Source organism: Eumetopias jubatus, unplaced genomic scaffold, assembly GCF_037043125.1.
Source record: "Eumetopias jubatus isolate StellerSeaLion01/CBP00866 unplaced genomic scaffold, mEumJub1_p1.0 scaffold_8, whole genome shotgun sequence".
In the NCBI taxonomy this organism is placed as follows: domain Eukaryota; kingdom Metazoa; phylum Chordata; class Mammalia; order Carnivora; family Otariidae; genus Eumetopias; species Eumetopias jubatus.
The window spans coordinates 135,420,398-135,433,505 of NW_028274814.1; the positions used below are offsets into that span (position 1 = coordinate 135,420,398).

The 13,108-nt window shown below is 64.1% G+C and overlaps 1 protein-coding gene across 1 annotated transcript; it reads right to left on the reverse strand.

The window, feature by feature from the left end:
- Positions 1 to 1,301: 1,301 nt before the first annotated feature.
- On the reverse strand, positions 1,302 to 6,757 carry SHISA8 (shisa family member 8). The gene is made up of 4 exons (XM_028115618.1): positions 6,234 to 6,757; positions 3,443 to 3,573; positions 2,481 to 2,627; positions 1,302 to 1,997 (listed from the first exon to the last, which is right to left on the reverse strand). The coding sequence occupies exons 1-4, from the start codon at positions 6,755 to 6,757 to the stop codon at positions 1,603 to 1,605; spliced, it is 1,197 nt and encodes a 398-aa protein (XP_027971419.1). The 3' UTR covers positions 1,302 to 1,602.
- Between the last annotated feature and the right edge of the window lie 6,351 nt (positions 6,758 to 13,108).

The following is a 13,108-nucleotide window of genomic DNA, read 5'->3' on the forward strand; positions in this document are numbered from 1 at the left end:
GCTCTCTACACAGCTGCAGGATAGGCCCGGGACACCCCACCCCCAGTTGAGGACTGTCTCCCCTACCAGCCATAGGGGTCCTCACTGCAGGCAGGACCACGGACTCCTGGCTCTGTTCTGTCCTGCGGCCTCTGGGCCTTGGATTCCTCAAAAGCCAGAAGACTGAGGTGGGCCCTCCTCCAGGTGAAGAGCTGGGGGCTGGGGGGGCCTCAGGGCAGCCCTGCCAGGAGGAAGATCTGAGACTGCCTGTTCCTGGGGAGCAGCACTGCCCCACCCCACCCCTGCCAGGACACACATTCAGACCTTCCTTCGTCCCCAGACTGCCCTGCCTGCCATTCATCAGATTCACAGTTGCAGAAGACAGAAGAGTCCTAAACTAATCGGCTGGGTGACCTTGGCAAGTTACTTAGGTCTCAAAACCTCAATTTCCTCATCTATAAAGGCACACACCCATGGAGCTTTTGTAAGGACTAAATAAAAGCAGCAACAGATGGTGACCATTGTCATTAAAACAGTATACGATGCCTAGGGTACACAGGAGGGAAACTGAGGCCCAACTGGGCGGCTTTGTTGATGTTACACACTGAGGGGCATAACCCAGACCTCAACCTCCCCAACCATCCCTGGTACAACAAAACTCATACACCCAGGCTGCTGGCAATGCCCTGAGACACGGCTAGGTACCCGGAGCCTGGCTGGCAGGAAGGGGAGAGCTGGCCCAGCTGAGCATGTGTGAGCTCCCCGCAGTAGGGGCACTGCCAAGGCTCGATGTCCAGCATCCCCATTCGCTTTGCCCCCAGAGCAGCTACTGGGAGGAGGCTCCCCCATTCTGAGCACCAGCTGTCCGCTTGGCCCACTGCCCACACCCATTAGGGGGGTGGCCCTGGACCAAGCCGGCCAAGTGGCCTGCAAGCCAGGTGCCGGCTCAGGGCCAGATTATGTCAATGAGGATCAGCCCAGCTCAACCAACTCAAGATGTAGAGTGAGTGACTGGCTGGGGGCGGGGGCTCACCTCCAGGAAGGGGCATGGACCCTCCAGGGGGCCTCAGGCTCCCAGATAGCCCTCTCCCCTGTGCTCTGGAGCCTCGAGATGGCTGGGGCGCAACTGCCCCTCTCCCATGGCTCCCACGGGTGCAGACATTAAGCTTGGCATTCAACCCTGACTACCCTCTCCAGCCACTTCTCCCTGGCTCCCAGAACACTTGCCGGCAGCTCCCGGAGCAGTCCTTTGCTCTTGCACATGCTGTGCCTCTGCCCGGACCGCCGTCTGTCCAGTCAATGACCAATGCCTCCACCATCAGTGCCTGTCACAGCCAAGCCGGGGCTCCTTTATTGTCAGGGATGGGAGCCACAGAAAAGGCTTTATTTACATGAGGAACCCGGGCCCTAGGGCCCCGAGAACAGAACCACTGGCCTTCCCCAGTGGGCCCCTTCTTAGCCCTGCAGGCTCCAAGGCCCCAGTCCAGTTTGGGCAGGCATAAGGAAGGGCTGGCCTTCCATGGCCGGCGCCCCTCCTCCCCTGGAACCGGCCCAAGGCGCACCCCCAGGCAGACGAGGGCCCCAGGAGACGCGAAGGCTCGGGAGAACCAGCGGGCCGCGTCTTCACACGGTGACCTCGGCTTTGCTATTGGTGCTCAGGTGCCGGGGTCCGCGGCCCGCGCTGCCATAAAGGCCAGGGGGCTGTGGGCTGAAGGCCTCGGGCAGCTTCTCCACGCTGAACTGGCGCCGGGGCGCGTGGCCGGGCCGCCGGGGTGCGGGGGAGGCCTGAGTCGCCAAGTGGCCGCGGGGGGCGGGCCGGGCCTGGCGGCCGGCGATCCAGGCCTTGTAGTGACCGGACGGAGCGAGGCCCACGGGGGCCGCGTAGCCCGGCGGGGCCCAGGGGCAGGCGTCGAGCAGCGCGGGCAAGTCCTCGCGGGGCCGCGCAGCCCGCGCCGGGAGGGTCCGCGGGGCAGGTTCGGTGGCGGGAAAACGCTGGTAGAAGTCCTGTGCGGTAGCTTCTGCGGGGACAGTGGGGGCGAGCCAGGGAGCAAGGTCAGGCCCCGGGGGCGGGGCCCCAGCGACTCGCGGGATGGGGTAGGGAGAGGCCAGGCCGCAGGGGCGGGGCCTCAGCTTCTTTGGGCGGAACGGGGCGGGGGGTGGTCAGCCCTCGGGGGCGGGGCCTCAGCGGCTCGGGGGCGGGGCCTCAGCGGCTCGGGGGCGGGGCGGGCCGGGGACCCGCCGCGGGAGACGCGGGTCTCCACGCCCGGGGCTCTGGCTGCCGCGGTGGGGGACCAGCCGGGTGGCCCGGTGAGGGGACGGGAGGCCGAGGCGCGGGAGCCGATTGGCTGCGTAGGCGCGATACAGAAGCTGGCTGGAGCGCTGACCCGCAAGGCTGGGAACTGTGGAACTGGAACGGGGACCCTGAGCCTTGTGATCTCGGAGCTTGGATACCCGGGGTGCAGCGCCCGGCGCTCCCCGCACAGGGCTCCCCGGCCACTCACCTGCGCCCTTGAGCGCGGCTGCCTTGAGGGTGGCGTACTTGGCGTAGTCGGGCTGCAGCGTCATGCTGCCACTGCCCTGCAGCCTGGGGCCACGCAGGGGTCCCGGTGTTGCTGACCCCAGGGGCACGTTGTTGGGGCGCTTCTTGTCTGGAGCGGGGAAAGGGAAGGGGAGACCCGGCCTGCTGACGGGAGGACCCTCTCCACCTGCACGAGCACTCTTCACTGTCTTCACCCAACTGCAGTTGAGCAAGAGCTCGTGGGGCCGGGGGGGGGGGGGGGGCGCGCTACTTGAGGGAGACTGAGAGAGGAACCTAACTTGACAGAATCTCCGGGCCTAGAGCAAGGGGCCTGGCTCCGAGTAACATGAATGACAGCAGGCTGCCCTGAGTGGGTGCTAGCCCAATGGATGACTCCCCAGCATGTCCAGCTTGGGCCAGGCACTGAGTCCCAGGACCTGCTTCTCAGGAGACGGAGCTAATGTTTGAGGCCGTTAGAACCCACAGAGGGGAGGGGAGGGGGCTTGCTGTGAAGCCTGCCTCACCAGCAAGAGGCCAAGAGGGAGGCTCCAGCCTGGAGAAAAAGGCCCAGAGGGGTCCACAGGCTGGTGCCAGGCAGAACCCCCCCGCCCCGGCCACACACACACACCCCAGCACGGAGTCAAGCCCTAGAACCACAGCCTGAGCCAGGGAACCCTGAATCTGGAACCTTCCTCATGGAGTCCCTGTGACTGGAAGTTGCAGGACACCTCAGCAGGTCTCCCTCCCTTCACCAGAGGAGCTGACCGGCTTGCCCAGCCCCCACTCGCACACGTGCAGAGGCCGGCAGCTCATTCCAATTGCGAGACAGTCAGCTAAGAGCCCCTGCCCCCCTCAGCACACACCTTCCCCTGCTCCCAGGCCCACATCAGACAAGGGAGTCCCTGTGCTGTAGATCGACCTCTGCCGGTCCCCCAGCTTACACACCTGTGCTGTTGGGGGAGCCCCGGGGGAGGCCATCACCCATCTGCACCTGGACACAGCTACCCAGAGGTGGGCCCAGGGGTGGGGGCAGTGGCTCCTGGGGGTCCGGCTGCTTCAGAAGTTCTGTGAGTGTCCTGTGGGGAAAGAGGCATGAGAAGCAGCCCTCCCGACCTCCTGCTTCCCCACTGGCCAGGCCCTGGCCTATCTAAGGCCAGCAGCCACCACTCTGTCACCCTTTCGACCTCTCTGGGCCTCTGCCCTGCGGTTGATCTTACACATCTAGTTTCCACATCTGGTCTCCCCAACCTGGGCACTTCCAGAGCAGGTCAGGAAACTCTAATGGGGTCACGTGTGGTCAGGACTACCTTGTTTTTCAAAGACTCCCCTGCTCCCAGAGTCCATTCTCCAAGACCCATCCGAGTCGAACCTCCTCTCCCAGTGAAAGCTCTGCAAGTGTATCAGGCCCCTGGACGGGGCTTGTGCTGTTCCCCGTGCCGACAATTTTCCTCCATCTCCTTCCACAAAACTCCTACTCACTCTTCAAACCCCACCAGTATCCCTCCTCTTCCAGGAAGCCTTCTTTACCTGCCAGTGTAACTCCCTTCCCGCAGCAGGGGCTTCTGCTGGGTCCTGGGACAAAGCTGCCACACAGGCATGGAGGGGGGGACAGACAGGTAAGAGGAGGGAGGAGCCAGGAGATCCCACAGGGGCAGCCCCTTCATCCAAGACTATGTGACCTTGGGCAGCCACCTCCCTGCTACCAGGACACCCAGCCCCACCCAGGTGTGACAGCTTCTGACTGCGCTTTCCCTGCAGACAGCCAGACCCAGCCTCCAGCGCAGCTGCCTTTGGTGCTCAGAATCCATGATTTTCTTCTGGCGCAGTCTGACCCTCCCTCCTTCTGGGGCTGGGGCCTCAAATGGCTGAAGCACCAAGACGCGCCCTAGAGGTGAGCCCTCTGGGGTAGGTGCTGTTTGGCTGCAGTGTGGCAGGACGTGAATGCCTGCCTGAGCTGATCTTCACGCCCTGCGCGCTCCTCTGCCGCCCGCCCCGGTGGTCCCAGCTCTGCGCCAGCACCCATCTGCCACTTCTCCCAAACACCTCAGCGATTTTCATGCCTCTGGGCCTCTGCACCAACTTTCTCCAGGGACAGACTCCAGCTCCCCTCCAAGCCCTCTGAGCTTGGAGGGGAGCTGACCATCAACCTCAACACAGTGGAATTAAGGGTGAGACTCCGGGGGAGCGGGGGCAGGGGTTCAGCACACACCCGCACATGAGCTTAAGTTGGGCTCCAGATCTCCCCAGAGGAGAAAATAAAGGGCACATGGGAGCTGAAGCCCAGACAGAGGAAGGGACAGGCCTAGGCCACACGGCACATCACGGGTGGGCCAGCTCGTCCTGATGCATCACCAGGCCTCCTTCCCCGCCCCCTGTGGGTGAAGTGGGCTCTAGGGGAACGTGTCAGCTAGGTGGCCCAGCCTAGAGGTGTAGACACCTTCACGGCCCTCAGCTCCAGCGACTCCACTCTAGTCAAGGACATGCCCTGACTTCTCCTCCTTGCCCAGCCCGAGGGACTCCAAACTCAGGATCTGCCCCCACGGCATCCAGGACCCAGGATGAGAGCCTCCACATCACCAAAGCAGCACAGCGGCAGAGCCCAGCTCTGCCCTGCAGCTGTCCGGGAGACGGGGGTGCCGCGGAGTGCCCGGGAAGCCCTCATCCCCTGCCCCTGAAGTCTAGGAGGCGGGAAGTCTCCATACCTGGCCTACCCAGGCATGGGGGCGTCTCTATTGTCACCTCTAAATACCAGCCTGTCGCACACCCAAGGGAGCCCAGACCTGGGTGAGGAGGGCACAGGCCCCAGTACATGGGGTGGCTGGGGGCATGTCAGCGTGTGAGTGTGGGGGTGGGCGTAGAGTTCCAGGGTGAGGACACAGAATCCCAGAGTCCCCATTCGAGCTAAGACCCCACTTGTAGACCCCACTTCACACAAAGCTCAGACTCAGCTAGCACCTGTCCTGGCCTCAGCAACAATGAATCTGTGTCCCCCACATTTCCAGCGCCTTCCTACACAGGGAGAGACCCTGACCCCTGTCTGGGATGGGGTGGGTTGTGTATTGAGTGGAGCGGGTGGGAGGAGGCCTTCTCCCCAGGGAAAGAAGGTCAGGCCTGAGTCACAGCTATGGGGGTGGGGTGGAAGGCAAGTGGAAGGGTGGGGGTAGTGGGGAGAGAAGCAGGAGGGGAGAGACCCAAGAGAGCTACAGAAAATGCCCCTTCCCTCCCTTCCCTACCGTGGGGGCCTAAGACACCCACCGCTACATCAGCCTACGCCCCCACCCCGCACTAGTGGGCCCAGGCCCCCTCTCTTGGGTACGCGGTCTTTGTGCCCTCTGTCCGGGACGACCAGCTCTCCCGCGCACTCCGGAGGAGAAGGAGGAGGAGGAGGGGGAGGGGGAGGGGGAGGGGGAGGGGGAGGGGGAGGGGGAGGGGGAGGGGGAGGAGGAGGAGGAGGGAGCCGCAGGGGCGGAGGGCTCAGCACCCAGCTCCCTCCGGAAGGTCAAGGGGAGACGGTATCAGCTGTCTCCCTCCATGAAGTGGGGGTGGGGGGCGTCACAGACCTGGAGACAGAAACAGGAAGGAAAAACCAGGAGGAGGGGGCTGCTGAGAGGGCCAGAGTTTCCAGACGGGCGAGAAGGATGAAGGATGGCGAGGGGGCGCCCACCGGTCGGGAAGGACCGTCCAGGCGGGGCGGGCGGGGATCCCGGCCCCGGGGCCCCGGCTGGCGCGCGCTCACCTGGTCACGGTGCGCCGCGCGCGCGGGCTGTGCGCCCTCTCCAGGCCCAGGCGCGCCCCGATGCCGGCCAGCACGAGCAGCGCAGCGACGCCGCACACCGCGTAGACGGCCGTGTGGCTGCGCTCGCGGCCCGGGTCCCGGGGCGCGGCGGCGTCGCGGGCACGCGCGGGGGGCCGGCCGGTCTGCACCCAGGCCGGCGTGTCGTAGTTGGAGCAGCGGCTCTGGTCGAGGCGCCGCGGCCCGTCGTGGCAGCAGAAGCGGTAGCCGCACGTGCCGCAGCAGAAGCTGTAGGCGCCCGAGCTGCAGTTGAAGGGCGGGTCCCACTGGCCCATCACGTCGTAGTAGCCGCGGCAGCGGTCGCCCCCGGCCGGGGCTGCCGTGCCGGGCTCCGCGGGCTCCTGCGCCTCGGGGGCCCCCGCGCGGCCCGACGGCGGCCGCGCCAGCAGCAGCGCCAGCCCGAGCGCGAGCCGGAGCCCCGGCGGGCCGCCGCCGCCGCGCAGCCCCCGCGCCCCGGCCCGCTCCATCGGGCCCGCGCCTTCGGCTACAGCGCCCCGCGCATGGCGGCGCGCCGCGGCTCCCTGCCGCCCGGCCTCCGGGCCGGCTCCTCCGCGCCCTCAGGGACCGCGCTCCTCGGCCGTCACCTTCCTCCTGGGACCCCAGAGCCGGGTGGCCACGGCCCGGAGCTCGCGGGGCCGCACCTCCGGTGGGCGCGTCCTCCGCCGGCACTCACTTTGGACCCGAGCCCGGCAGTCCTCGCTCTGGGACGCCCCCCGGGGCCGGGCGGCGAGTCCTCGCCCGCGCCCCGTCCCCGGCCTCTCCCCGGGCCTAGCGGGTGTGCGTGGCCCGGGCCTAGCGGGGGCGGCGGGCCGCCCGACACCGCTGCCTTCCCGCCGCCCGCTCGGCGCTGCCCGCGCTCTGGCTGCGGCGCGGGCTCCGCGCGGGCTCGGGCGGGCGGGGGAGGGAGGGAGCGAGGGAAGGAGGGCGGGCGGGCGGGAGGCAGAGCCGGGGGAGGAGCGCGGCCGCCGCGAGGGGAGGGAGGGGGCGCGGCAGGGCCCGCACGGCCGGCCGCGGCGCCCCACCGGGGACCCTCCCCGAAGGCCTCCGTGAAACCTTCCTCGGAACTGGGAGCTCCAGGGCCTTCAGTTTATGGCTGTCAGGACTGTTACTTCGGACACAGGCCCGCGTGAGTGCGCCTCTGTTTTACGGGTGCGGGGCCTTAGGGGACAGAGAGGTCCCGGGAGGGTCGTTGCCGCCCTCACCCCCTTCTTCCTCCTTCCCATCCTCTCCGTCAGTTCCGACCGAGACAGAAGTGTGACAGGTGGCAGGCCCCTTCCCCGCTGTGCGCCTCGGTTTTCCCGCCTCTCAAATGGGAAGGAAACCCGGAGCAAGGCCGCCGCAGAGGGCCAAGGTTTGGTTCTCTCCGCGCCGCCTGGAGCGCAGCGTTAGCCCCGGGGCGCGCGCCCTGGTCCCAGAACCCGAACTGGGGCCCTGGGGTGGCCCCACTTCTATGGCGATGGGCATGGCCTGGTCCGCGGCCTCCCCGGATCTCTTCGCTCCCCCAGGTGTGACGGGGAGGAGATTGGGCCGGACCCGGACGCCGATGAGGGGGCGGGGGCATCGGCGGACCCTCCGCCCCGCCCCCCGAAGGACTCTCGGGGGCTCTGCCTGCCCCGGGAGAAGGAGGGGGAAGGCCGTTTGCACTTGGACCCAGCACGGAGCCGTCCCATGGTGTTTCCGAAGCGGTTTAACTGGAAAATGTGACCGAGCCGTGGCGCCTTGCTTCTCTCTGCCTCAGTTTCTCGTCTTAACATCAAAACTCTTCGGGGAGGGGGGTGGTGGGCAGATTCATAATGCACCCCTTCCAGGAGGCAGGGGTCAACAGGGTGCCTCCCACTGTCCAGACGGGAGCACCAGAGAGCAAGGGCTGGGTGTCCACTTCGCCCCCGTGTTCCCACACAGCGTCGGATCTGCTGAATGAATGAATGAATGAATGATGTGACTTTCGCCTCTAGTTTTTGTCGGATTTGGGCTCCTAGGGCTCTCCCTGCTTCCCTTTGCATCGTGTCTTCACTCGGCGACTGGGATCAGCTTATAAAAATGGAGGAAGTGGAGGGAGGAAGAAGAAGGATTTACATTTAAAGGAGGATCAAGTCCGTGTGTTGCCGAGATGAGGGGCTGACAGGCTAATTTCAGGTATTAGTGCTGAGAGGCCCTCCCCCCCTTGGGGTCCTTCCTTGTGCCCAGTCCAGAGACAGCCAGCTCCCTCCTCCTTCACCCACAACACTCTTCTGATCCAGCTCAGAAGACCCTACTCCATTAGAAGACTATCACAATTTTAGAGACAAAATAGATGAGCAAAGCAATGAAACGAAATTGCCTTCATCCCGTCACCAGCGACAACTGAGGCTAAAATATGCCCCACTTTACATACTGTGTTTTTAGTTTACTTTTCACTGTCAAACTTTCTGTTTGTTACTCTGTTTAGAACTTAGTCGCTGTATTTTCTGGTGCAGCCATTCCTGCTTCCCCGGTGGGGGCGGGGGGGGGGAGGGTAGTCCTAGAAAGGGGCTCCATGGCACAAACGGTCCGATTTGTATCAGCGCCCCCCCCTTGCCCTCTAGGTTACCAGGGCTCTGAGGGGGACTGCTTCTTTCCCCTTTCTCACCCAATGGCTGGGCATTAGGTTTAAAGAGGCTTGTCTCTGTCCGCCTGAGACTGTGGCCTCTTCCCAGGTAGGGTGACCCTACTGGGCCCAGAGCTCCCAGTGCTCCTTCCTGGGTTATGTCCCTTCCCCGGGCCCCTCTCTTACCCCACTGTCCTGGCATCACTGGGTGCTCCGCTGAGATTCCACCCCATGTTGCTGCCATCAGGTATGTGTGTGTGTGTATATATATATATAATCTCCATTTGTCCAGTGAAGGAGCTGGGTCCTGAATTCCAGTCCCCGGCCCCCCCCCCCACTGATGTCCAGCCTTCAGCTCCTCCCCACATCCGTGGCTTCCTCTCTATCTCAGTCTGACTCAGTTCTCAGCCAGCAACCATAGAGCCCACATCTACCGGGCTTATGCCGTGCACTTATGCTCTCTCAATGTTAACACACAGCCTGGGGGTGGCAGGGGGGGGGATCACATGCAGAGAGACAGACCACGGCTGGCTGACTGAGCCCTGGGATCTGGCCATTCACTCAGCTGGCACTGCCCTTCAGGTCCCTGACCGTTTGCTAGGCAAGGGGATCTAGAAATGGAGCAGCCCAGCTGAAGAGTGACCCCTTTGCCCAGGCTGCCCTCCCTGGGCCCTGGGGTCTTTCTCCACAGCAAGGTACCAGAGCACCCGCCTCTTGTCTCCTCTGCCTGCGCCCCCCCCCAAGCCTGTGTCACCAAAAATCGCCCATTGATCCAGGCTTAAAATAACCCCTGGCATCTGCAGTGAGCCCCACGGGGCGGGCAGAGGATCCGTGTCTCTGTGCCTGAAGGGCACCTGCCCCGCCCCCATCTCTGAGTGCTGGCAGCTTGAGTGTGAGGGTGCCTACGTTTGCTCCCGAATGTGAGCGAGAGTGCATGTCTGGGGCCAGCCTGGTTATGAGGGCCTTCCTTCCACCACGGACATGCGCGTGCATGTGTGTGTCGGTGTGAATGCACCTGTGCACACATGTTCTTCCTTCGCTGTTGAGGCCTCACCTGGTGCCCAGCTCTGGCTGTGCAAGGTTCAGGGTCCCGAGAGGTTATGGACATTAGGGAAAGGCCGGGATGGGCCTCAGTGTCCCCATTTTATAGTGGGGGTCAGTGACCAGTCTGCCCAGCTCTGGGCCCGGGAATTTGGGATTTCCTAGAGACAAACCCAAGACCCAGAGAGCAGAAATGACTTTCTGTAACTGGCACACAGCCAGGAAGGACCAGGGTCTGGCTTGGAACCTGCACTGTGAGTCCCAAACCTGCTTCTGGCCGGTTTCATACAAAGCGAGAGCGCAGCTGGAGGACCCTGGCCCAGAGCCCAGGGAAGTGTCCCTACACCCTGATAACACCCTTCATGCCTGACAATGCCTGGTGCGCCCTGACTCCTTCAGGAGCCTCTGGCCTTCCACAGGCTGTTCTCTGCTCCCGGAATGCCTTTCCAGCCCCTCCCACAGACAGCTCCTACTTATACTTCATTTTGGAGCCAGATTAAAGTGGATTGGAATTCCTGCTCTAATAGGACAGTCGACCTTTCTAGGCCTGTTTTCTTTCAGCTAGCACCTCTTTGGCAGGGCTGCAGGGAGAAGCCAATGCCCCCCCCCCCCCCCCCCGCCATGGAGAGACACACAGGTACATGCTGTCTGGTGGGAGCTCCCACCACCGCGGCACTAGATGGGTGATTGCCATCATGGGTGCCATCCGTAAGCCTCAACAGTCACATTCCCAAGCCCATTTTGCTTCCATTTCTTCCATGATGGAGGGTTACCCAAAAAGCAGAGATTCTAGAGAACGATGGACTTCCTGCTAGCACAGATGCCTATAACCAGTACGGGGAGCGGGTCGGGAGGGGAGGGCCCGCAGCTCCTTTGTCTCTCTGAGAGGCAGCTTGTGACTCAGGCTCCAGCTGCCTGTAGGAGGGAGGGGGCGCCCAGGCTGAGGTCGCGAGGGAGCAGCAAGGGTGGGGGTGGTGCTGGGAGCGGGGGGCTTAGCCTCCAGTCCCAATTCCTCCGGCACCCTCTTCCCGGCGCTCCCCTCCGCTGCCTTAGAGAGTCGCGCTGCAGACAGCACAGCTGGAATTCCCAGATTAACACCCCCGCCCCCGCAGTCTCCCCCTTCAGGACCCTCCAAAGGCCCTAGTGAATATGCAGATCTGGAGCTGGCCACTAACTCCCTACGACGGGAATAGATTCAGAGATGACAGAGCTCAGCGGAGGCCACACAGCGCGTCCACCCACCCGGAACAGGCCCTCCCTGTCCCGCCGGCCTGCCGGTTCCTGGACACAATTCTGAGGTCAGCTCCGAGCCCACAGCCCGGGCGGAGGCGTCTTTGCGCCCCTCGACACAGGCACGTCGCTCCAAAGCCGGGGCCACGCCCTGCATCCAGGCCTCTTCTGGCACGGGATGCTCGTGAGGACGGGGACCCCGCGTGAGCGTGGAGGTCCAGGGTTTGGAGAAGGTACTGGTGGTCGTGGTCCCGCCGCTCACCAGGTGCCGCCCTTTCTCCTCGCCACTCGGCCTTGAACCCACTCCTTCTGCTGGCCCTGGCCCCGCCCCTTTCCTACTCCCTGGAGGCTTGGGGTCCTTCAGCCCCGCCTCGCCCCCGACCCCGCCCCCAGCCGCGCCTGTCGCCCTGTCCCCGCCCGCTCCGTGCTGCTGTCCCCGCTCCCCGCGCTCGGCGGAGGCAGGTCTCGGTGCCACCTGCAGGGCTGACCGCAGACGCTGCGGAGATAGACTTTCGCCTGCCCCGGAGTCATCTTCTGCATCACAGAGTCTCTGCAGCTCGGGGGAGGGAGGAGATGTTCAGAGGCCCTCTGGGTCCCGGGACCACTGTAGCGTTGCCTGGGCAGCTTCCCCGCCCCGAGTGCCGGGAAAGAGGGTGAGCCGGGAACTGGGACATCTGTGTCTTCCCCGCCCCTCCCCGACCCTCCCTCCGCGGGACCCTGGGCAGTCGTTCCTCCCCCCTCCCCCCCCACCACCTCCACCCTCGGGTCCGGACCAGGCAGCGGGCCAGCAGGCACAGAGTGGAGAGAGGGCAGCCTTCAGTCCCCGGTGAAGAAGAATGTGGCCTGAGCCACGCAAAAAAGAACAAATGGGAGTGAGCTCCCACCCTGTGCCCAGAGGGGTGCCGGAGGGGTCTGGTGAGACACTAAATGGTGGGGCTGGGGAAGCGCTCGGGGTTCCCTGAGGACGGATGCCCCCCATGTGTCGAGGGGCAGGCAGGAACGCAGGAAAGGTTGTCACACAGCCCCACCGGGCACTCTGAGGCCAGGGCAACCCACCTCTCCACTTCCCCCCCCCCAACGCCCTGCTTCTTGACCCTTTTGCGCCCTCTCCTCTGCACCTTTGCACACAGTCCCCTGGGCCAGGAATGCCTGTTCTCTGCTCCATTCCTGCAGGAAAACTGGGCAAGACTCAGGGCATAATTCCTACTGTCCAAAGCAGTCCCTAGATGCTGGATCAGCCAACTCCCTGGCAGGGATCGCCCTGTCCTGTCATTGCGCCCCGCTCCATCTCTCCCACTGGACCAGGACCTAATGGCAGGGCCTGAGGCTGACCTCCAAGCATTGCCCAGAATGGCCCTGGCCCAGAGCAGGCATGTTCTGATCTGGTGTGATCAATGGGGCAGTAAACAAACGGATGAGTGGGAGGAGAGCTAACTGCTGAGACTGGAGCCTCAGACCAGCTCTGGGAAACACTTTCCAGAGGAATTTCCGCAGGTTGGTGACTCTGGGCAAGATGTGTCTGCTTCCCGGGGAAAGAAGGTGGAGGCACTCCAGGGTGAAGACCCTACCACTTGCCACATGACCTCTTTAATCCCCGAAAGCTGCCTGGCCCTTGCGCTCCATTTTGAAGATGAGGAGGCAGGCTCAGAGAGATGCCACCAGCTTCTAAAGGGAAGGGCTGTGTGAGACCATCCTTGCTGAGACAGCGGGAGGTAAGGGGTCAGGTCTTTCCTCCCTGGCCTCCCCAGCTGGGCCTCCCCACCCCCACCCTGAGCGCAGAGCCCAGGGCTGCTGGGCAGGAAGTGAAAGGTGCCTGCAGGAAGCCCCAGGAGGAACTGAGACTTGAGCCAGCTCCTCCTCCACCTGCCCAGACCCTGGGGACCTCAGGGAAACCAGACCCTCCTTCAGGAAAAACTGGCCAGAAACACAGGCTGGGGGGAGGGGAAGCTGCTTGCCTAGGTTCCCACCCCAACCAGCATTT

Bases quoted from the DNA above. Each gene is read 5' to 3' on its own strand.
- SHISA8 (XM_028115618.1), bottom strand. From the start codon at position 6,757: ATGGAGCGGGCCGGGGCGCGGGGGCTGCGCGGCGGCGGCGGCCCGCCG. The intron at 2,628-3,442 runs GTGTGTAAGCTG...TCCCCGCTCCAG, and splicing joins GGGCTCCCCCAACAGCACAG to ACAAGAAGCGCCCCAACAAC. The intron at 1,998-2,480 runs GTGAGTGGCCGG...CTGTCCCCGCAG, and splicing joins AGCCGCGCTCAAGGGCGCAG to AAGCTACCGCACAGGACTTC.